Source organism: Zingiber officinale, chromosome 11A, assembly GCF_018446385.1.
Source record: "Zingiber officinale cultivar Zhangliang chromosome 11A, Zo_v1.1, whole genome shotgun sequence".
NCBI classification, from domain to species: Eukaryota; Viridiplantae; Streptophyta; class Magnoliopsida; order Zingiberales; family Zingiberaceae; genus Zingiber; species Zingiber officinale.
The window spans coordinates 61,750,360-61,774,503 of record NC_056006.1 but is presented as its reverse complement, the minus strand read 5'-3'; the positions used below and the strand labels follow the sequence as shown (position 1 = coordinate 61,774,503).

The 24,144-nt window shown below is 37.4% G+C and overlaps 1 protein-coding gene and 1 non-coding gene across 2 annotated transcripts; one reads left to right on the top strand and one right to left on the bottom strand.

The window, feature by feature from the left end:
* Window positions 1–1,660: 1,660 nt before the first annotated feature.
* LOC122033082 lies at window positions 1,661–1,766 on the bottom strand. The gene has a single exon (XR_006126345.1). It is a non-coding gene; the product is annotated as a small nucleolar RNA R71 (small nucleolar RNA).
* An 18,380-nt stretch (window positions 1,767–20,146) lies between these two features.
* On the top strand, window positions 20,147–21,415 carry LOC122031414 (protein LYK5-like). Its single transcript, XM_042590533.1, has one exon. The coding sequence runs from the start codon at window positions 20,147–20,149 to the stop codon at window positions 21,413–21,415; it is 1,269 nt and encodes a 422-aa protein (XP_042446467.1).
* Window positions 21,416–24,144: the final 2,729 nt, after the last annotated feature.

The window sequence follows — 24,144 nt, the reverse complement described above, 5'->3', positions numbered from 1 at the left end:
TTCGGGTTTTCTTCCTCGATTCATGGAGTAGATCTTGTATTCTAGGATTAAGGGAGTAGTTGTATGATGGATTAATGTAATCTCTTATGGATTTGCCATTTTCTTGTTTCAATGACATTGTCTTGCTTGTATCAATTAGATCTTGAATGATTAATGGTGATTTGTGCTTAATTCTCATTCTTGATTGATTGTTTGGATTTCTTGTGGACTTTGTAGAGATAAACTCTCACTCGATCATCCGAGGGATCCACGTGACAGGTGCAAGCCTGTGTAAGGACGTTTGAGAGATAATCTTGAAGAGGAAATAGGAATATTCAAGAGAGTAGGATGGATTTTGTGATTAGTTTCTTGTATCTTGATAGATTAATAAGTTGTGGGCTTCTATGTTGATATCCGAGGAAGGCATAGTAATAGGTGCGCTTCTGTGTAAGGACAATGTAGGTTCACATCTAATTGATCATATTTAGATACATTTCTCGGTCCTTAGCCGGTTATCTATTGCAAGAGAGAACCGGCAACTTTCTACAAGTGTTTGACAATTGAGGGAAAAGAATTGGTGAACCATTTACATTCAAGAAATCTTACAAAGAAACCGAAGCTCCTAGAATCTCCCTTTATCATAACCCAAAACACTAAACTCTTCTTTGTTGATCTTTAATATTTGATTTGTTTACCCTTACTTTGCATTTGAAACGATTGGATAGTTGTTTAGCTAATTCGCATTGAGACATTTCTAGTACTTATTCCAGTCCCTGTGGATACGATAATCTTTTATATTACTTGCGATATTAGCATAACAAGTTTTTGGCGCCGTTGCCGGGGACTGCGCTATAACATTAGGAATTATCAATTGAGTTAGACTAAACATAACTTTTCTTTCTTTCTTTTGATTTGCATAGTTATAACTAATTGTTAGAATTATGTTTTCAAAAGTTTTTCCTTTCTTGAATAACATTCTTAACAATTCTTTTTGTTGCAATTCTAATTCTAATTCTAACTTTGCATTCTTGATTTTTAGCACTCTAATCTAACTTTTCTCTGTTTTCTCTTTTGATCTAGTTTCTTTCTTCTTTTCTTTTGTAAACATATCTTGCAATTTTTAGCATATGAATTATTCTAGATATTTTTCTTTTTCCTTTTATCTTTTCTTTCTTGTTTTCATTATGCACTTTCTTTCTTGCAATTTAAATTCTGCATTTGCTTTCTTGCTTTTCATATTGCATTTTATTTCTTGTTTTTGATTCTTGATAATTTTCTTTTTCTTCTTGAATATCCATCAGCACTAACATGTCAAGCAGGCCCATGAGAAATTTTTCTACACCCTTTTCTGCAAGATTTTTATCTCCCATTGTACAACCTCAAATTGAAGCAGAAAGTTTTCAACTAGACCCAGAGATAATTTTCATGATACAAGGTCACAAATTTGGAGGAGAAGTATCAGAAAGTCCTTATCTGTATCTTGAAACATTTTTAGAGATTTGTGATTTGGTGAAATGTGAAGGAGTATCAGCAAATGCAGTTCGATTGATGACATTTCCTTTCAGTATCAAGGATAAAGCAAGGACTTGGTTATATTCTCTCTGTCCTCAAAGCATCACAAGTTGGGAACAATTGGAGAAGCAATTTCTGAATCATTTTTTCCCTCCAAGTAGAACGGTGTATATGAGGAATTGCATAACAAATTTTGCTCAGGCATATGGAGAATCATTATTTGAAGCATGGGATAGATTCAAGAGTCTTCAAAGGCAGTGCCCTCATCATGGTTTTGAAAAATGGTTGATTTTGCACATATTCTATGGGGGAATTTCTTTCTCAGACAAGACTTTATTGGATTCATCAGCTGGAGGTTCTTTTATGGACAAAAGTGTAGATGAAGCTTATTCATTAATTGATCAAGTGACATTGAACCTCCATGAATGGTCGAACAAAAGTTGGATGGAATTTCCTCAGATATTCAAGAAGTGAAAGCCATAAATGTAAGAGAGCCTGTCAAACAAAATGAAATTCAACCACCTAAAAATGTTGAAATTCACAAGTCACAGAGTGAGGAGTTCAAACATTTGGGGGCAAAGCTTAATAGTATTGTTTCAAAATGGTTTAAAGAAGATCCCCCTCCTACACAGTCAAGATCCAATGAAAAGTGTGATGATGTTGGATTGAGAAGTGGCAAAAATCATGAAGAACTTCTGAAGAATGACATGTTTAGAATTGAGGAGAAGAATAATAGAAGATCACAAGAACTCAATTCCATTTCTCTAGGAAGTTCCCAAAGGCCAGAAGTACCTTTCCCTCAACGATTAATCACACCAACATTAGATAAGCAAGTTGGACCTCCTCCAAAAGCTCAAAGGGAATTTGGGAAAAAGGGAGTTCAGTCTTTCCCAGGACCTTCACTAAGGGTTCCTTTTCCACAAAGGTTAGTGGGGGTCAATGAAAATAAAGACTTCGGCAAATCCTGTGACACTAATATGGTTCAGTGTAGATTTTTGAATATATATGAAATGAAGATTTTTCAGATGAGGATTTTATTGATAATGTAGTGGTAAATAAGTTTTCAGATCTACCTCAAAATTTTATAAGGTGTTATAGTGACATTGAATTTTCAGATGATGAATGTGATGTAGTAGATCAACTTAAAACTGCAAGTGAAGTTATTGATCCTCTTGTTATTGATTCTCCTATTGAGGACATAGATGTTGGTTTATTTTTTGATGTATGTGTTGATGATGATGATATGGAAGAATGTGTAGGGAGCTGTGTTGTGGAAGCAACATCTCAAGGATCACCACCTTTGTCAAGACAACCCTTAGAGGTTTTAAGAATTGATCATGTTGTGGAACAATGTGTAGGGACTTATACAGAGCTAGTAGAGTCTCAAGAATCACCATCATTAATATCATCAACACCTGAGCTAGAGCCACTACATAATTCTGAAGAAGTCACATCCCATTGTTTAGAACTTTCAGGTACATCTCAACAATGTAAGGTTAGTATTCTTAGTGATCTTTTAGAAAATTTCATAGATGTACCTATAATTGATTTTGTTGGATGTGATTCATTTTTTGATACATACTCAATTCATACTAATATGATTCTAGTTCCTTCTTATATTACATTCTTGTGGGAGGTTTGTTTTTCTTTTGGGTGTGTAGGTTTTCGAGAGGCCTATAATGGGAAGCTCATACCACCTGAAACAACTTTAAAGAAGACGAAGATGGAGAGGGCGATACATCACTTTTTAACTCCAATATTGAAAGCTCCCTCCATAATAAGAGCCCTTGGTAGGAGGGTTCTAAAATATCTTACCCCTCCAAGAGCAAGATTTAGGTGAATCTAATGAGGTGGTCGAGCTAATGACCTTAAACAAGCGCTTCTTGGGAGGCAACCCAAGTTCAATCTTGTTTTCATTTTACTTTTAGTTTCTTTTTATTTTGTTGATAATAAATCATACCCTCTACTTAATTCTTCTTGTCTATCTTATTTTTGTAGATTTTAAAGTTGTGGAGGATTGTGAACATTGGATAGAGGAGTATCTTAAAAAAAAAACATGAATGTCAACCATTTGGAGCTCATCACTTGGTAACTTCTCTTAAAATCTCCTCCACATTGTTTTTAGTTTTCATTGGGACAATGGAAAATTTAAGTCTGGGGGGATGCATTAGATGCATTTGATTTGCTTTGTTTGTTTTTGTTTTTGCTTATGTCTTGCATTTTATTTTGATTTTTTGAGGCATACATCTTGAGAACAACAAAACTTCACTTATATGCTTTCTTGGATTCAAGTGAAATGTTAGCACGATTATTGTCTTGATTCATGATGTTCGAGTAGTAAACTTTGTGTAGTTCTTTTTTCTATCTTGGGAAGCATTAATAAGCTAAGAATCTTATGGTGATGAGTCTTAGTTTTGGTTCAACCTTAAGGATTTTATCTTCACTATACTTGTGCTTGATGCTTGAATAGTTGATGTCATTGAAATAGTCATGATTCATCTTGTTTGCTTAGTATTTGGTTTTCATGGTGATTTCTCAACTTTCATTTTGGTTACTGGATGAGGCTCAAATCATTAAAGCTCATTTGGAAAAATCAAAATATCCCAACGTGTGTGCTAAAAGTGCATTTATGAATAAGTTTTGCACAATGCAAACACTTATTAAAAAAAAAAGGGGATATAAAAAAATAGTTGTCATGAGTGGAATCTAGCAAGTCACCCATTTGAGACCGAGTTAGGTTACTGGAGAAATGACTGCTTAGCTTCCCTTGAGATTGAGCACACCTTTGAGACCTTGGTTAGTTGAGAAATATGAACCAAGTGAATGGTGAGTAAGTGCCTATCACTAGTTACTTGTCTTTCACTGGAAACATTAGGAATTCAAATTTGATGACGACTTGACTAGGACATGGATTGAAACTTGAAGGGCGTTGAGTTACTTTTACACTGTGCACAAGATTCTTATGCTTGAACCATACTTTACTTGTTTCCATGATCGTGCTTGTTAATGAAACTTTTTGATAGAATTAGGAAAGTGCACTAGGTTTTATGAATGTGTTGTAGAACATATGAATTTAGACTGCAGCATTTTGCTTGAGGACAAGCAAAGGTTTAAGTCTGGGGGTGTGATGTGCGTAGATTATATACTCTTTTACGCATGTTTTTACGCACATTTACATACTTTGAGCATGCTTGATCTATGCATTTTTATACTTCCAGCTTTCCTTTTAGCATATTTACTTTTTGTGCATTTTCTGTACACAGGAGTCGAAATTGGTGAAGATTATGCGTCCTCGGGTAAGCTTGGAAGTAATTGAAGGGAGAGATCATCAGGTCGTGTACCACACATGGCCGTGTAGTCTTAACAGGAAGGAAAGAGGACATGGCCGTGTGAATCTCACACGACCGTGTCTTGATTTGAAGAAATCAGAGCAGATGCCTTACATGGCCGTGTGGATCTACATGGCCGTGTGAGGTTTCTAGAGGCCAAGCAGGTGGTGGTCGTGTGCATCACACTGCCGTGTGAAGTTTCCAGAGACCAAGCAGGCGGTGGCCGTGTGGATCTACACGGCCGTGTGAGGTTTCCAGAGACCAAGCAGGTGATGGTCATGTGCACCACACGGCCGTGTAGCATTTCCAGAGAGCAGAAGGGTCTTAGCCGTGTGCACCACACGGCCGTGCAGCTTTGGCAGAGAAGGAACTGGACATGGCCGTGTGAATCTCACACGGCCGTGTCGTGGGGCCGTGTGGCGCCCGATTTCCTCCTCTATTTAAACCTTCCTTCATGAATTGAAAGGGGATCTCTCCCCCTTTGGGAGAAGGCAAGATTTGGTGATTTCCTCCCATTCTTGGGAGGATTTCTGGGCGATTCTAAGGGAGATCTTGACGATTTCGAGTCCGGAGCGAGGATTGGATCCGAAGACGAGGCTTCTTTGTAGATAAGTTTTCTCTTTCCCCCTCTTCTTGGTTTCTTGGATTGGGGATTTAAGAAATGCTTGTAATCTTTATTTCTTCGGGTTTTCTTCCTCGATGCATGGAGTAGATCTTGTATTCTAGGATTAAGGGAGTATTTGTATGATGGATTGATGTAATCTCTTATGGATTTGCCATTTTCTTGTTTCAATGACATTGTCTTGCTTGTATCAATTAGATCTTGAATGATTAATGGTGATTTGTGCTTAATTCTCATTCTTGATTGATTGTTTGGATTTCTTGTGGACTTTGTAGAGATAAACTCTCATTCGATCATCCGAGGGATCCACGTGACAGGTGCAAGCCCGTGTAAGGACGTTTGAGAGATAATCTTGAAGAGGAAATAGGAATATTCAAGAGAGTAGGATGGATTTTGTGATTAGTTTCTTGTATCTTGATAGATTAATAAGTTGTGGGCTTCTATGTTGATATCCGAGGAAGGCATAGTAATAGGTGCGCTTCTGTGTAAGGACAACGTAGGTTCACATCTAATTGATCATATTTAGATACATTTCTCGGTCCTTAGCCGATTATCTATTGCAAGAGAGAACCGACAACTTTCTACAAGTGTTTGACAATTGAGGGAAAAGAATTGGTGAACCATTTACATTCAAGAAATCTTACAAAGAAACCGAAGCTCCTAGAATCTCCTTTTATCATAACCCAAAACACTAAACTCTTCTTTGTTGATCTTTAATATTTGATTTGTTTACCCTTACTTTGCATTTGAAACGATTGGATAGTTGTTTAGCTAATTCGCATTGAGACATTTCTAGTGCTTATTCCAGGCCCTGTGAATACGATAATCTTTTATATTACTTGCGACATTTCCGTACACTTGCGGAGCGTAACAATCTTCACTTTGCTTTCTCAGTATATCGTCAAGGAAGGTAGACTCTAAGGTCAATGCAGAGAGTTGCCCATAAATAATTTCCATTCCAAAGTCTGACAACTTCTTCTGCAGTGGTAGAGCTAATGATGACAAGAACATCAGGGATGCACTGGATTTTCTTCTTAGTGCATCTGCCACTTTATTAGCTTTGCCTGGGTGGTAGAGGATTTCACAGTCATAGTCTTTGACCAACTCTAGCCACCTACACTGCCTCATGTTTATGTCCTTTTGAGTGAAGAAGTACTTAAGACTCTGATGGTCTGTGAAAATTCTGCACTGGACTCCATACAAGTAATGTCGCCAGAGTTTTAGCGCAAAGACCACAGCTGCCAGTTCAAGATCATGAGTGGGGTAATTCTTCTCATAATCTTTGTGTTGCCTGGAAGCATAAGCTATAACTTTTTCTTCTTGCATGAGTACAGCTCCTAGGCCCATCTTGGAAGCATCACTGTAGATGTCAAAACTCTTGTCACTCTCTGGAACAGTCAGAATAGGAGCACTGGTCAATCTCTTCTTCATTGCTTGGAAACTTTGCTCACATTTGTTTGACTATTCAAACTTCTTATTCTTCCTAGTTAAGGCCGTTAGTGGAGAAACTATCCTGGAAAAGTCCTCCACGAATTTTCTGTAGTACCCAGCTAAACCAAGGAAGCTTCTGATCTCCTTGGCATTCTTGGGTCTACTCCAGTTATTGACTGCTTCTATTTTGGCTGGATCTACTTGGATACCTTCTTTAGAAATTATATGGCCTAGAAACGCCACCTGATCTAACCAGAATTCGCACTTTGAGTATTTAGCATACAGCTGCTTTTGCTGAAGGGTCTGCAATACTATTCTCAAGTGCGTGTCATGCTCCTCTGGGGTTCTGGAATAGACTAGATTGTTGTCGATGAACACAATGACAAACTTGTCGAGGTATTCTCTGAACACTCTATTCATTAAGTCCATGAAGACGGCAGGTGCATTAGTCACTCCAAAAGGCATGACTACAAATTTGTAGTGTCCAGATCTAGTCCTGGAAATTGTTCTGGGTGTATCACTTTCTTTCACTTCCAACTGATGATACCCAGAGCGTAGGTCTTTTTTAGAGAACACTATTGCCCTTTTTACCTGATCATATAGATCATCTATTCTGGAATGAGGGTACTTGTCCTTAACTGCTACTTTGCTCAGCGCTCTAAAATCTATGCACATTAGCATGGATCCGTCTTTCTTCTTAATGAACAACTCTGGAGCTCCCCGGGGTGAATGACTAGGGCGGATGAAACCCTTGTCAAGTAGCTCCTGAAGTTGCTCTTGCAACTCTTCCAGCTCTGCTAGAGACATGCGGTATAGAGCTTTTGAAATTGGCTCCACTTCTCTGTTGGGAGGTAGTCCAGGTAGCTCTTCTGGAAATACCTCTGGATACTCGCAGACTATCCGAACTTTCTCTTGCTTGGGTCTTTCTTGTTCTTTTATACTCACAATGAATGCAAGTAAACCAGCACACCCTTTAGCTAACATCTGGTGAGCTGCTAGAGAAGAGAGAAGTTTCTGGGTCTTCTTCCTTGGCACTCGCGTGAATTCAAAAGGTGGTTCACCCTCTGGACTGAAGATTACTTTCCTTTTGCGGTAGTCCACTGAAGCACTGTACTTGCTGAGGAAGTCCATACCCAAAATAGTATCAAAATCCTGCATGGCAAGGACTACCAGGTTAACGTATAGCTCTCGGTCTGCAATTCTGACTGGTACAGCCCGAAGCCAATGGTTGGATTCCATGACTTCCCCAGAAGGTAAGGTCGTCAGGAACTTGGAGTTCATACTTTTTGTAGGTACCTGTAATTATTTGGCATAGGGTACTGATACAAAAGAATGGGTCGCTCCAATATCAAATAGTGCAGTAGCTAAATGTTGAAAAAAAATAACTACTTGACCTGTTACGACTGTGGAGGCACTAGCAGCTTCTTCTTTGGTGAGGGAGAATACTCTGGTACTATCAAAGGCTAGAACTGGTGGAGCTTCCAACCTTCCCTGACTGATATAGGGTCCCTCTAGTGCTGCTTCCATGTGATATAACTGTGCAGGCTTGCCTTCATATTGCATTGGCTGTGGCTGAGGTGCTTTGAGCTTGTTAGGACATTCCTTAGCCATGTGTCCTTCCTGGCCACAGGAATAACATCCAGTCTTACCCAAAAGACAGACTCCTGGATGCATTCTCCCACATTTGGGACAGGGAGGAAACTTGGTCTTGCCTTTCCAGTTCTGTTTACTTGACTGGGATTTCTGGCTCCCCACTGTCTTGCCTTCTATCTTCACTGGCTTGTGCTGCACTCATTGTGCTTTGATGTTGTTCAGGTAGTACTCAGCAATTAATGCCCTACTGATCAACTCTTCACCAGTCTGGGGCCAGTGAGCTCCACTACTCACATTCAGTGCTATCTGTGGTCTCAGCATTCTGAGTAACAATCTGACTCTCTCCTTCTCTGTACTTACTAGCTCTGGGCAGAGATGAGCTAGTCTGTTGAACTTCTTGACTGCTTCTTCCACTATTAGGTCACCTTGTTTGAACTCAATAAATTCCTCATAGTGCTTGTTAGTGATCTATAGGTGGAAGTACTCTTCATAAAACTCTGACTAGAAATCAGCCCAGCTCATCTGATTGGCTGCCCTCTTGGTCTTTATCCTCTCCCACCACATACGAGCATCTCCTGACAGGCAGAAAGAGGCGCACTTGACTTCTCGACTTCTGGCCAGTCAAGAAGATCCATTGTGCTCTCTAGTGTTTTGAACCAAGCCTGGGCATCCCAGGGCTCAGTATTGCCTGAGAAGCTCTCTGGTTTCAGTTTCAGCCACTGTATGAGGTAAGCTTCTTGTCTCTGAGGTGCTGTGACGACTCCTAGGGTAGCTGCTGGAACCTCGGTTACCCCTGGAGTCTCCACAGTTACTGTTGGAAGAGTGGGAGGAACTAGTTGCTGATTTGCCATCAGATTAGCAATCACTTGTTGCTGCTCTGCTACCTGTTTCTGGAGTTGAGCAACAACTTCAAAGAGATTGGGCTCAGTTGATCTAAGCTCTTCGTTCTCCTGATCTTGGTTCTCAGTACGAACGGTACGGGGATGTTCTCTTCTTGCCATCTAATTATGCAAAGAAGAAGACTTGATATTTTCTCTACCCTTTCTAAACATACATATTTGTATATGAATAAAGAAAATAGCAAAAACTCTTATCTGACTTAAGCACTTATAAACAATTACTCTATACTGCAAATAATAATAAAGGAAAGCAATAAAGAAAGAACTTAAATACTTTCTTACTTGAAGACGACAAGGCTGATGCTGATGTGTGTGTGATGCTGAAGAATGGGAACTGCTCTGATACCAACTGTAACGACCACCCTTCTTACTGCTACTACTACACTCTAAGGATGACCGTTACTTAACTACTAACTCTACTTAACCGGTGTGATCGAAACCATGAGGAATCCCTACCGAAAAATTTCGACAGAGTCTCCCCTGTACCGGTGACCTTAAACTGAGATACAAACACTATATACATCAGCCACAGGCGGCTGGAACATATATCAAACAACTCACGCAGTAATCTTAAAACAACTAGTGTAGTAAGCTGTACTAAATTTTCTAGAAAACTTAAAATTCCGGCAGAGTATCTACTGTTCGGCGGACTAAAATCCAATACATACATCACATGCATTTATAACATAACTATACTAACAGAAACATATCAAAACTATAACTCAAGAAAGCATCAAAATACTAACTTACTAACAATTACATCATAGCATGCAATCTAGAACCCAAAGATAATCTCAAGGACCTAGAATAAATGATACAGTCTCAAATGTTTTCACCAAAACTCAAAATAACTTAATAATGTTCCCAGATCTCTCCCATAGTCCAGACATCACACGCCCCTCATGCATCTCCTTGTCTCCTTCCTTCGTATACTTTAGCTTTTCCTTTATCTGCAGTAGGAGGAAAATAAATCTATAAGAGAAACGCTTAGTAAGTACTAATCTATCTCACAAAAACTCGAAAGTGCATAAGATGCAAAGGATACTGAAACTGAAATGCTAAAAAGAAAAGCTAAACATGCTCATCTAATAGCAAAGCACTAAAATAAACTGCATACTCATGATATACAAGAATAAATCTGCATGCTGAAAATAAAGCTAATCATGCTCAATAAACTCATAAGGAAAGCAATGAAAACTAACACTGTATGCTTAGCATTATAAGAGCTGAACTTTACTGGTTCTAAACATAGGTGATACTTGTTTTATTTACTTATAGCCTTATACTTGAAATTAAGATTTAACTTTCTTCTTTTCTTTCTTGGGCCCAGGCTTAGTACCATCTTATGCACGCTCTCTAATAGAGACTGAGGTAACGAGCCTCCAGTCCTATAAGGATAAAGACCTTGATCTTACCAGGGCCAACACCTTGGAATTGGTCACCTGGATTTGTTTAACGACAACCTTGGAAGTCGGGTACTAGCCTCTTACTTTGATTTACTTGTTATCTTTTCTAACTAGACCTTGGTCTTTTTCTTACTTGTAGTTACCCATAATCCTCAAAAGGTTTAATAGGGCACATAATTATTCCACTAAAATACATGGTTATTCATCTTATTAAAATAGCAAAAACAACTAACTATATGCTTCAGATTAAAGAGCTATTAAAATCTAACTAACACATATGTGCATATGTATCAAAACAAGAAACTAGAAACTGAATTATAATTCAATACTGCTCATACTATTCTAATACTGCAAGTGTATCTAATAAGTAGAGAATTGCAACTAACTGAGCATGCTATAAAAATAAAGCAAGCAAATCAAACTACAAGATAAGCTTAATAGCTGTTCATGTTCAAGAAATTAAAGAAACTAACACAACATACTTTAAATGAAGGCTGTTCTTTCCTTTCTGAGTAGCAAGGAAAATACTAAACCTATTCTAACTAAATAAAGGGTTGTTCTTGCCCTTCTGAGTAGCAAGGAAAATGCTAAACCCATCCTAACTAAATAAAATCTACATGCCATACTAAACTAAAGTACCTAAAAATAACATGGTACAACAAGGAAAACTATAAACTGTATGCTAAAAGGAACCGAAGTTGTTCATATTCGGAACTCATGGAAATCCAAGGTTAAAATACTAAACTTAAAGCTAATCATGTTCATGGAATTAACAAGGAAAGCTAAGCTACAATGGTCACTATGTACAGTTGTTCGTACCCATCGCATAGCAAGAAAACTATGACTGAAATTATCTAAATTGCTGAAATCAACTAATTGGAATTGAATACTTTAACAACTGAAACTGGATGCTTAACAAATCTGAAATTTAAACCTTCTGGAGTTTTAAATCCCATATAAAACTTATTTTCATTCCAAATTCTTAGCAAGAACAAAAACTAGAATCTGCAAAACTTCTCCTAAGACATAGGTTATTTATGCCACTGTAAAACAAACCGACAGCCAAACATCCTCCTGTTCAGTACTACGGTAAGCAAGCAAAAGAAACCAAATGGCTACCCAACAACATCCATTCCAGTGACCACAAAACCAATCCCTCTCCTCCTTTCTTTAAGGTTCACGGCAGCAAGCACAATAAGCACCAAAACTTCATTGTTTTAAGCCTTAAATACCAATGATCACTGCTAAACAATAGAAAAGGGGACATAAACTCACAGCTACCCCTAAATTAAAATCGAACAGCACTACATGGCACAGAACAATCTCACGGTAGCAAACACAAGTAGGAAAAATCTGTACAGCATGCTTCAAATTCAAGAGATACAAGAAAACATCCAAACAAATTCGGAGCAACTCCTACCACAGGTGAGTAGTACTTACACAGCGTTCTTGGACTTACAACCGAAGGACGAAGGTCTAGGGTTCGGAGGAGATGAAGATCTCGGCAATCCCTTCCTATCCACGTGTTCTCCTTGACGAGGAGACCACGAATCCGTAAACGGCTCCCGAAAAGAAGTCCTCGTCGACCGCCGAAAGTGGAGCCCTAACGCCGACTTCGGTTTCGCCCAACCAAAAGTCACCGTCGCGTGAGAAGAGGAAATCGCGGCGTCGGGAGCGAGAGAGGAGGAGAAAAGGGGATCATCTCACTTGGTTACCAGGATTCATAAATTCTAATACTTAAGCCTGGAGGTTTAGAGTTCGAATCTTGGGGGAGGCAAAAAAATCCACTGCCAGGGGTGGAAAGTCCTAGTGAGTAACGACACGGCCAAGGGTCGTCGGTCGACGACATTAGAGGTCGCCAAATGGGCTGACGACATAAGGGCCGACGGTCGACGACATGAGAGGTCGCCAAATGGGCCAAGAGGGTCGGGTCGTTACATTTCGGGTCGGGAGAAAAACTAAACCCTTTTCTTATAACTAGGGTTTTTAATAATTACTATACCTGAAATATTATTCACCCTTTCCTTAATTAACAAAACCCACTGGCACAATTGGTTGGCTGCCTTCTGCTTAAGGTGCAGCTCGCGGGTTCGAGTCTCGGCTGCAACTATTTTTCTTCCTATTTATTCCCTATTCATTAACTACTGCTTAAATAGAATATTTCTCCTTCTTTAATAAGAAACGTCCGCTAGCACACTTGGTCAACCACGATTTGGCCAAGTCAAAGGTCGTGGTTTCAAATCCTCAGCTGAGCGTTTTATTCCCATTTTATTTAAAATGTTCCTAACTACTGCTTATATATATTCCGTTCCATATATGTTCACAAAAAGGGCGTGGACCAGTTGGCTGGCCGGATTTGGTTAAGGTTCAGTTTAGGTTCGAATCTCGGCTTGAACGTTTTTTTGTCGAAACTTCTTTCGTTTAGTAAAAATACCAAATGACCTCCAAAAATTGCATAAAAATACTCTAAAAATTTCTAAAAATCTAGAATATCTTAAAAGCATTTCCAAATATTTTTAAGGACATTTAGAACTTGAAATAGGAAAAATTGGGTCATTACAATATCTCATACCTTATAAAAAGTTTGTCCTCGAACTTAGAATAGTTCTGGATATTTCCATCTCATACTGTCCTCATGCTTCCAAGTGACTTTCTCGTGCTTCTGGTTCTGCCAGATGACCTTCACTAGTGGTATTTCTTTATTCCTTAATCTCTTAACTTCTCTGTCCACTATCTGTGTAGGTCTGCTCTCATAGCTAAGATCCTCCTGGATCTACACTGACTGAGGCTCAATCACTTGGCTAGGGTCGTGGAGACACTTGTTTAGCATGGAGACATGAAATACTTTATGTATTGCTGACATGTCTTGTGGTAAGTCCAGCTTGTAAGCTACTTTTCCAATCCTCTCTATGATCAGGTAAGGTCCTACGTAGCGAGGACTTAATTTGCCCTTTCTTGCCAAATCTCATCACTCCCTTCATAGGAGCAACCTTGAGAAAGACTGAATCCCCTGATAAAGAATTCCACTGTCTAATACTCGAAACTCTGTATCTTCTTCTTTTTGTATCCCTTGCTTGATCTTCTGGATATCTGGATCTTCACTTTGCTTTCTCAGTATATCCTCAAGCAAGGTAGACTCTAAGGTCAATGCAGAGAGTTGCCCATAAATAATTTCCATTCCAAAGTCTGACAACTTCTTCTGCAGTGGCAGGGCTAATGATGACAAGAACATCAGGGATGCACTGGATTTTCTACTTAGTGCATCTGCCACTTTATTAGCTTTGCCTGGGTGGTAGAGGATTTCACAGTCATAGTCTTTGACCAACTCTAGCCACCTACACTGCCTCATGTTTAAGTCTTTCTGAGTGAAGAAGTACTTAAGACTCTGATGGTCTGTGAAAATTCTGCACTGGACTCCATACAAGTAATGTCGCCAGAGTTTTAGCGCAAAGATCATAGCTGCCAGCTCAAGATCATGAGTCGGGTAATTCTTCTCATAATCTTTGACTTGCCTGGAAGCATAAGTTATAACTTATAGTTACTTTAATTTTCAATTTTCAAGATTCAATTTTCTACCTCCCCCTAGAGTTATACTTTTTCTCACCCCCTTTGATCATACAAAAAAATTGGGGTTGCAAGAAAAATCTAAGGGTTAAAAAAATTTAAGAACTTTGAAAATTTTGCAATAATTTTCACAGAAGCAAAAATATCAGAAAAAAATGTTAAGTAATTTTTCACAAAAATTTGAGAAATTTCTAAAGAATTACTTTTGAAGATTTAAGAAATTTAAAGTAGAAATTTCTAACTTAGACAACTTTTGACTTATTATTATTATTTTTATTTAAACAAAATTCATTCTCAAGTTACTACCAGATATCTAAATTTCCATTTCAATCTTTCATTATTTTTTAGATCACAATTTTTTAGATTTAAAGCAGATAGTATTAAACATGCAAAAAATTGTATCATGTTAATTTCTATTATTAGTTTATCGAGAATCTTTAATCGACAAGCTATTGTTCGAAATTCTTTCAACTCGTTATTACTTAATGATTTTTTAGTTTTTAATTCGCAAAACTCTTTCGAGAAAGTAATTTGTAATTTGAAAAAATATTCGAAGAGAGTTTTCGACAATATTTCTAGTTTGCATAATTCTTTCAAAAAAAGTTTTGCAATACACAAAATTCTTTTGTCAAAATATTTTGTAATATGCAAAAATCTTTCGTTAAAACTTTTTGCAATTCGAGAAATTCTTTCGATAATATTTCTAATTTGCAAGAAGTGTTCGGCAGTTGATTTTCTAATCCAAAAAATTCTTTCGATAATTCAATTTTTAATTCACAAAAATCTTCAGATAATTTTTCGATTAATTGAACCAATTGTTCAGAGGGTAGAGGTCATACCTTACTTACCTCGTCGGTCGTTGGTTCTCCCCCTGTTGAATTGTTTTCTTCCGAAGATTCTTCCCCTTCATCGATGCTTAGTGAAGAAGGGTTTTCTGTGTTCTCGAGATGTACTTCGGCTGTTGGTTCTATCGATGGCTCGGTGTCTATTGAGTCGTCGGTTTCCAAAGGCTCTTCATAGAGCTTTAAGAACTTTTCCCAAAGTTCTTTTGTGCTTTTATATTCGCCGATTCTGTCTAGATCTTCATTTGGTATTACGGTTAGAAGATGAAATTTTGCCGTCTGTTTGCCATCGATTCGTCACGTTGCTTCTTGTTCCAGAGGCGTAGATTGAGTTCTTCTCCATTCAATGTCTTTGGTTCTTCATAGCCACATTTCAATATTAAAGAAATACCAAAATCAGAATTAAGATATACCTCCATTTGTTTCTTCCATGAAGAAAATTCCCCCTCAAATGCTGATGGATATTCGCTAGCTCCGACCATCGTTTTGTTGCTTCAGACGGCGGTTAGTCCTTCTGAGGTGTGTCAGCTCTGATACCACTTGTAGGACCGTTGCGGCCGGCTAGGAGGGGGTTGTTGGATAGTCCTGTAGAAAATAAAACAACCAACCCTTCTCGAACTCTTTAAGCTAACACTTGCATAATAAAAGCAAGGCAGTAAATCAAAAGCATAAAGAAAGAGGCACGAGTATTTACTTAGTTACAACCAATGTGATTGTTAATTTAAGGAAGATTAAGCACTAAAAACTCTTTCAGGCGGAGAAGCCTCTTACAACGTTGAAGCACAGAAACAGAAGCTTAACTACAACTCTAAAGCATACAAGCGTTGGAAATGATTACTTGGAGTTCGTTAAAAAGCTTCTGGACCAAGGCTATATTTATAGCCTTGGTCCGGATGCCTGGAAGGGTTCCGGGGGGAAACTTTATCTCCCAATGTTGAACGCATTAGATGCGTTTTGGTCAAAATCTGGTTCCGGCTGCTGGTCGGCGCCCGCGGGCGCCGGATTCCGGCGCCTCCCTAAGTCAACTTCGGTTGACTTTTTGCATTTAGTCCGGTCTTGACTCTGGTTCCGCTCGCTTGGGTGATCTCGCCATCCGGAAAGGGCTCAGAACCCAACTTCCGGTCATTTCGTACGAGTCCCTCGGAATCATTGCGTGTTTCCTTCTCGTCCACCGACATACTCATCTTCGTCCCTCGGTCGCACCCCGTGCCGACCTTCTCGCTAGCTGAGTCTCTTGCTCCCCGAGCAATCTTCCGCTCCGGCTTTCGTCCCTCGGAACCACCGCACGCTTTCTTCTCGTCCACCGGGGTATTCTTCCGTAGCACCTCGTCCCTCGGACGCACCGCGTGCCGTCCTTCTCGCTAACTGCGTCTTCCGCTCAAGTACCTGTGCTCCTAAGCTCCTACACACTTAGACACTAAGTTAGAAACAAACAGAACCTAATTTAACTTGTTGATCACACCAAAATAACCTTGGGGTTCCAACAGAAAGTACCAAAACTAAAACTAACAAACTCACAAAGTTCTCCAAAAACGGGGATTTTATGCCCTCCTAAAATTATCAAAACCAAAATACAAGAGAACTAAACATGCATGGATTTAAGGAACGAATAAAAACATAACATGGGAAGAACATACCTTCAATTCTTAGCTACTAACTCCCTTCTTGGTCTTTCCTTAGGGTGCGTTTGGTTCAGAGTTATTCTTGATAATCTTGGTTATCCATCCAAGGTTATCAACAAAAACCTTGTTTGGTTTAGGTATTTGATGATTCTCGAGTAATGTTCCATACCCGACACGTCAGCAAAAGAGTCATACAGCCCGGAATCGTAAAACCTCAGAAAACTAAGGTTTTTCTTGATTCCAGAGTTAACGAAATTTTTTTTTACCAAAAATACCTTCCGATAAGAAAAAACATGAAAAAAAGAGAAAAAATATTAAAAAATGTAAAAAAATAAAAAAAATGTTTAAAAAAATTTAAAAATTATTTTTTTAAAATAAATAATTTAAAAAAAATAAAAAATATATAAATTTTAAAAATAAAAAATAAAAAAATTTAATTTTTTTTTAAAAAAAATAAAAAATTAAAAAATTTTAAAAAATTTAAAATAAAAAATAAATAAAAATTAAAATAAAAAAATGTAAAAAAATATAAATATAAATAATATAAAAAATATAAAAACATTAAAAAAAAAAAACACATAAAAAAAGTAAAAAAATATACAGGAAAAAGAAAAGTAAAAAAATATTCAAAAATAAATAATAATAATAATAATATTAATATTATTATTATTATGTATGGTTGGTTTTGTAACTAAGGATAATACGGTAAAATATTAAACTAGGGTATTCATTAAAACCTTCAAACAAACAAGTTTTTGTTGCATTACTTAGGTTGAACTAAACAACATTTGGTTATGTTTTATTCCTCATAACCTTGGTTATGTAATTACCTGGTAATCACATAACCAAGGTTACACATGATGACTTGAACCAAACGCACCATTAGAGCTTTAGAACTGGTGGAAAAACAAAGAGGGAGGGAAGCCTTCTTAAGGTAGGCGACAACATCTAAGGTGAGACTTTTAAAGGTAAGATTTTTAAATAGAAGAGGGAGCTTAGGACTTGGTCTATTAATTATATTAATTTCGTACATATTTGAATCCATATAGTAATTTTATATTTATACATATTCATGTATATATCACATATACATGATAATATATATATAATTCATATTATAGTTTATGATAGGATAATAATATTCAGTTCATAATATTTAATTGTATTGATTTTGTACATATTGATATCCATATACTCAAGGATGACTCAAGGCATAGGCCATTAAGACCTATGCTTAGGGCCCCTAGTATATTGGGGCCCATAAATTGTATATATATATATATATATATATATATATATATAAATTAAATATGAATATTAATTAAAAAAACATGTGAGTATGGATATTAAATATTTAAAAATATAGTTAAAATAAATTTTAGTCGAGATTTATTTTTTCGGTAATTTTAATTTTTTACTAGTTAAACTATATTTGGTAAAAAATTTTAAATTTTTTTATAGATTAAATTTAGATTATTTTTATTTTTTTATCTGGGTTAAATTTAATTGATAATTTTATTTTTTACTATTAAAATTAGATTTAGTTGGTAATTTATTATTATTATTTTATTAAAATTTAATTTTTAATTTTTAATTTTTTAATGATAAAAAATTAATTTATTAATCAAAATTAAATTTTGTTAATAAATTAAAAATATTTATTGGTTACACTTAATTGATGTATATATTTTTTTTGATAAAAATATTTTTGAAAGTCAAAAATATATTGTAGTATTATTTCTTTCTTAAATTTTATTTTTCTTTCACTTTTTTAATAATTCACCATCAATATTTTTTAGCTAAATATTTTTGGATAAATAAATTTTATTAATAATTTATCAAAGTTAAAATTGATAAAAAGACACTTTAGTTCACGAAGCTCCCATCAATGAGGGATTCCAAGGAAGAGTTTATTATACATAGTGACTATATCTAGTACTCGAATCTATTTCCTCTACGTCATATAATAATTTTATTATTGTGTCGAAACTTTTCTTCCTCGAAGTTAAAAATGATTGATATTTTTTTAAAAAAAATTATAATTAAAATGCATATTAATAGTATTACAATAATTTATTACTGTTTCTAAATTAGATAACATAACATATTTTTTATTTTTAAATTTTATTAATAATAAAAAAGTAAGGTTTGACATAAGTTAAAGTTATTGCTAGGTGGTCTAGTTGGTCACCACTTCTAATTGTATAAATAATCATTGACAATATATGAAAATGCTCTTTTAAATCTTACTAACATAATTAAATGTCGCCCCGGGACATAAATAAGTTGACTAATACGGGGTAGATATTGTTACAATGGACAAAGTGTTGAATCTCGACAAAGTCAAGAAAAATGCTCTCCTCACAGTGGCCAACTGCAGCTTTCCGATTTACCACCTCATAGATGGTGGTTGGGTCGGTCATGTTGGGCTGCTAGGGTGGCAAATTCCACTTTTTTCATAATTAATAAAAATAAATATTTTTAATAATATTTATTTTAAAAAAATTAAATTCTTTTTTCCGCCTAAGACTTCAAGAATGATTGAGACGACTCTACCTATGCTAATTTCATATTTATACATATTCAGGTATATATCACATATACATGATAATATATATAATTTATATTATAATTTCTTAATACTAAATCACTCCATAATATATATATATATATATATATATATATATATAGTATTTCCTACTGTTTTGATTTATCTTTTTATTTACTTCGTATTCGGTCGAATGACAATATTGTTAAATGGTCAAATAAGTAGTTTTCAACTTTTTCACTACAGAAAGCTCCAACTTTTATTTTATCAAGTCCTTTTGTTCCTTGCTCTAAATCTAACAAATAGCAAGTAGGTCTATTTTTATTTTTCAATAAATCCAACTACCTAACAGTAGTGTGTATATTTATACACAGAAATATTACGTTAAGCATCTTATCGTGCACACTCACACTTCAAACATATTTTTAGTTTAAAAATTTTGTTATGCTTAATCTTTTAGATATTTAAGAATTAAATTTTAGTAAATTAATGAATAAACTTTTTTAATATACGATTAATTTTAAAATGTTGAAAACATCTGTTAATTGTTTTCCAATTTATCTAAAACTGTTTAAGGATTAATCGACTTTAATTAAATACGTGATGCAACTAAAAAAAAACCTTAGATAATGAAAAGCGAAAAGGGCAAAAGAAGCGTTCTATTTCCGCGAGGAAGCGTACCGCTTCTGCCTTCTTCGAACCCAGCCTTTTACTTTACCCTTTTCTCCTGCCGTCTCAAATCCACCCAGGTCGCATCCCCCGGCGAGCGATCTGGACGCCCTCCACCAAATCTTCCCTAATGGTCTCTGCGCCCCCTATGTGCAAGACCAAGGCCGCCGTCCACACCGCCGATCCCAGGCCGCGATCCAGATCTCGATCTTCTTCCGCCAACGCCTCCGCCGTCGCCACCTCTTCCGGCGGCTTCCCCACCTTCTCCAGTAGCGATCCTCCCCTACACCGCCCTCCCGCCTCCGGATCCAACCCCTCCTCCGGATCCTCCGGATCCAGCCTCTCCTCCCTCCGTGAGGCCCTTCCCGAAGCCCTCGTCCTCTACACCTTCACCGAGCTCTGCTCTGCTACCTCCAGCTTCCGCTCCAATCGTCTCCCCCGCTCCTCCGGCTGGCGCTGTTACCTCCGCGGCAAGGACGCAGTCCTCTTCCAGCGCCGCTTCCGTGGCCCCGACCCAGCTGCTCTCCCCGCTCGCCTCGCCGCTCTAGGTAAGTCCCACCACTCCAGCCTCGCCCGCCTCCTCGGCGCCTCTATCGCCGGCGACTACGTTTACCTTGTCTACGAGTACACCCCCGGCGCCAGCCTCGACGACTGCCTCCGAAATTCCAAGAACCCTGGCTTCACCCCGCTTTCCACCTGGATCTCCCGGATGCAGATCGCTTCCGACCTTGCCTCCGGCCTCGAGTACATACACCTCCATTCCTCCGTCACCGCCGGCGTCCACAACCGACTGAAGAGCTCCTCCATCATCGTCACCGAACCCGGTTTCCGGGCCAGGATATGCCACTTTGGCGCCACCGACCTCGCCGGCGAGATACCGGCCGATGCTGAAGCGAACGGAGATGCCGACTCGATTTCCTCTTCGTCAGGAATGAGGAGGACGGGCAGTCGCGGGATTCGGATAGAGGGGTCAAGAGATTACATGGCGCCGGAGCTGCTCTTGGGCGGGAGCGTATCGCGGCGGTCCGATGTTTTCACTTTCGGGGTGGTCCTCCTAGAGCTCATCTCCGGGAAGAAGCCGCGCGAACGCAGACTCGACGGCGAGGACTTAGAATCCGTGTTGCTGATTGATACGGCTAGGGAAGCGATCGGCATGGAGGAGGGACGGCAAGGGAGGGTGAGGCAGTGGGTCGATCGGAGGCTGCGGGACTCGTTCCCAGTGTTGGTGGTGGAGGCGCTGATCCAGGTGGCGCTGCGGTGCGTGGAGGCGGATGCGGCGTCGAGGCCGGACATGACGTGGGCGGCCGGAGTGGTGTCGAAGCTCTTCCTCGATTCACAGGCCTGGGCCCAGACGCTCAAGCCCCCGACCGATATCTCCGTGTCGATGGGTCCGCGATGAGCATAAGCATGACGTGATGTGACGGCGGGACTACATGCCAGCTCATTTTTCATGTAAAAAAAAAACTGCCAAAAAGAAACACACCAGCAATCTATTAAAAATATACAAATAGAAAAGAAGATTTGTTGGTTGCTTTTTCCATAAAATTTTGTATAGGAATTCTAAACAGCGTCCAAAAATTTTTCGAAGTTTGAAATGTTATGGTAATACACGTTGTTGTTGTAAAAACTCAAGTAATGTTATTCCTTAGTGCATAAAAATAAAATAAAATAAAATATGATTTAGGTTTAGACTATGGAGTTTCACTACTTAGAGTGACTGAGATTTCCATAAAATAAAACTTTATGGCGATGTGGCCATGTGGGTTTATAAGCTCCTTATGCACAACTGACTAAGATGATCATGGCTTTGATTAATTTTTCCCTCCTTACAATTTAAGGAAATAGACTTCAGTATGGGATTAATCAAGGAGAGATGGAGGAAATCACTTCTAACCATGATTTTAGTGAAAAATGCCTTATATTTTCATTGATTATAGGAAAGTCTAAAAATATAAACCCAACAACTATCGACGATTTTTTTGCAACACTATAGAAAGACACATGATAAGAAGCTGCCCAATCAAACAAGATGCACCTTTGGCTTGTATGGTTCAATTCTTACATATAACCAATAAAAACGTTATGGATACTAGTGCCAGAGACAGATTAAAAATAAAGAGAAAAGTTTAGAAACTCAAATCGGATGCAAGCTCCTAAGGAAAATTCATTGATCTCGAGTTTGAGGCGTGTCTGTAGACCCTTTCAACTTTGAGCAGCAAAAACCAAAACTCAAGATGAAAGGAGAGAAAGATTGCTGTTGAGGAAAGCTTTTGTGCATTGAAAGCACATTGCAAAATTAAGTAAGACTCTTTAAATTTGAACGAAAAGACATACTTAATGTATCATATTTAGTATTAATATTTAGTATACTTACTGTTGAGGAGAGCTACTTATTAGCTACGACACAATGTATCATGTTTAGTATTAATAATTTTATATTTAATTGAAAGTATGGAGTCTACTTTATTTGTTATAACATTTAAATTTTTATTTTATTTAAATCATCACCCTCAATTGATCAAAATTAATATAAAACAACAATACTGTTATAAAGTCTATACATTGTAGCAACTAATAGGTGACTACTATATAGAGAATCAAATTTAGATAGTATTAATTTTATATCTAGTGGGTCATATCAAGTCCACTTTATTTGTTTTAGGATTTGAATACTTTTTTTATTTAGGCATTCATCCTCAATGATTGCAATTAATATAAGATAATGACACTATTATAATAATTAGGAGATAGTTGCTACATGATGGTGTAGTAGAGTGGATCATATTTAGATAGTATTAATTTTACATCTAGTGGGTCTTATCGGTCCCATCGATTTGTCTTGTAATTTGAAAGCATATTATTATTCAAAATTTCACTCTTAATTGATAAAGAATAACACAGTCAATATGTAGGAATGTTGTAGCAGCTATCTTCTAGTAGCTATATAATGTATCATGTTCAAATTTAAACATTAAAATCCAATTAAAAAATGAAGAATTTAGACCAGGTAACTTAAGAATATTTTGGGAAGTTCTTGTTCGATAGAATAGTATTTATTTGATAATTCATTAAAGTTGATGAGCCTTTTTTAATTTTTACCTTTTTAAAAAAATGAAAAGTACTCATTTGGGGCCAACCAATCATTAGGACTCGTGCGAGCTAGAGGGATGGTAAATAACGTAACTTAATTCGTTTCATCTTGATTTCATGTCGTTTGAATATGCAGAGGGAACTTTAATCAAAATCGATGCCACATCCACTAACTCTGAGATTGTCCTTGGTTCATTGCTTCCCAAGGTGACTACATCCAAAGTCTAGTCCTAATGACTATTCACACTATCTTTCTTCTTCTTGGATAACTTCCAACGGTGGAGAAACATCTTACAACTCTTTCACAACCAATACAACAAGAAAACAAATACACAAAAGCAAATACAAAGAAAATAATATCTTTACAAGAATCTCGCTTTTGATTGTTGTTGGTTGCTTTAGAATGTCTCTTGTTGGTTTGAAAATGCACCAACACTTTGTGCTCAAACCTCCAAGTATCTACCCTGAAAATCTACTTGAGACCCTTCTTTTATAGCCTTCTAGTCAAGGTTGATTTTCACCTATTAATCAACTTATCTTACTTATCAGTTGATTGATTTATTGTAGATTCTATTGGTGCAACTGACCTCAAGTTAAGGTTTACCAGGTTGACTAAACTGAGATTGACTCGAGCTTGAATTTTAATATTTAATCAATATATGAGAGGAAAGTTTAAGTGGGTCAATGATTGACCAGACACATAGTGACCGAAAGTCTAATAAGAAGGTTGGCAAGAGGGAAATCCAAGTGAGTCAAAGATTGACTAGACACTTGGTGACAGAAAGTCCAATGAAAATGTTAGCAAGAGGAAAGTCTAACTGGGTCAAAGGTTGATTGGGCACTTGATGACAAAAAGTCCAATAGAAAGGTTGGTAAGAGAAAAGTCCAAGTACGGTCAAAGGTGGACCGAACACTTGGTGATCAAAACTCTAATGAGAAGGTTGGAAAGAGAAAAGTCTAAGTAGGGTTAAAGGTTGATCGAGCACTTGGTGATCAAAACTTTAAGAGAAAGGTTGGTGAGAGAAAAGTTTAAGTGGA

Excerpts from the sequence above, each read along its gene's own strand:
- LOC122031414 (XM_042590533.1), top strand. The coding sequence starts at position 20,147 with ATGGTCTCTGCGCCCCCTATGTGCAAGACCAAGGCCGCCGTCCACACC.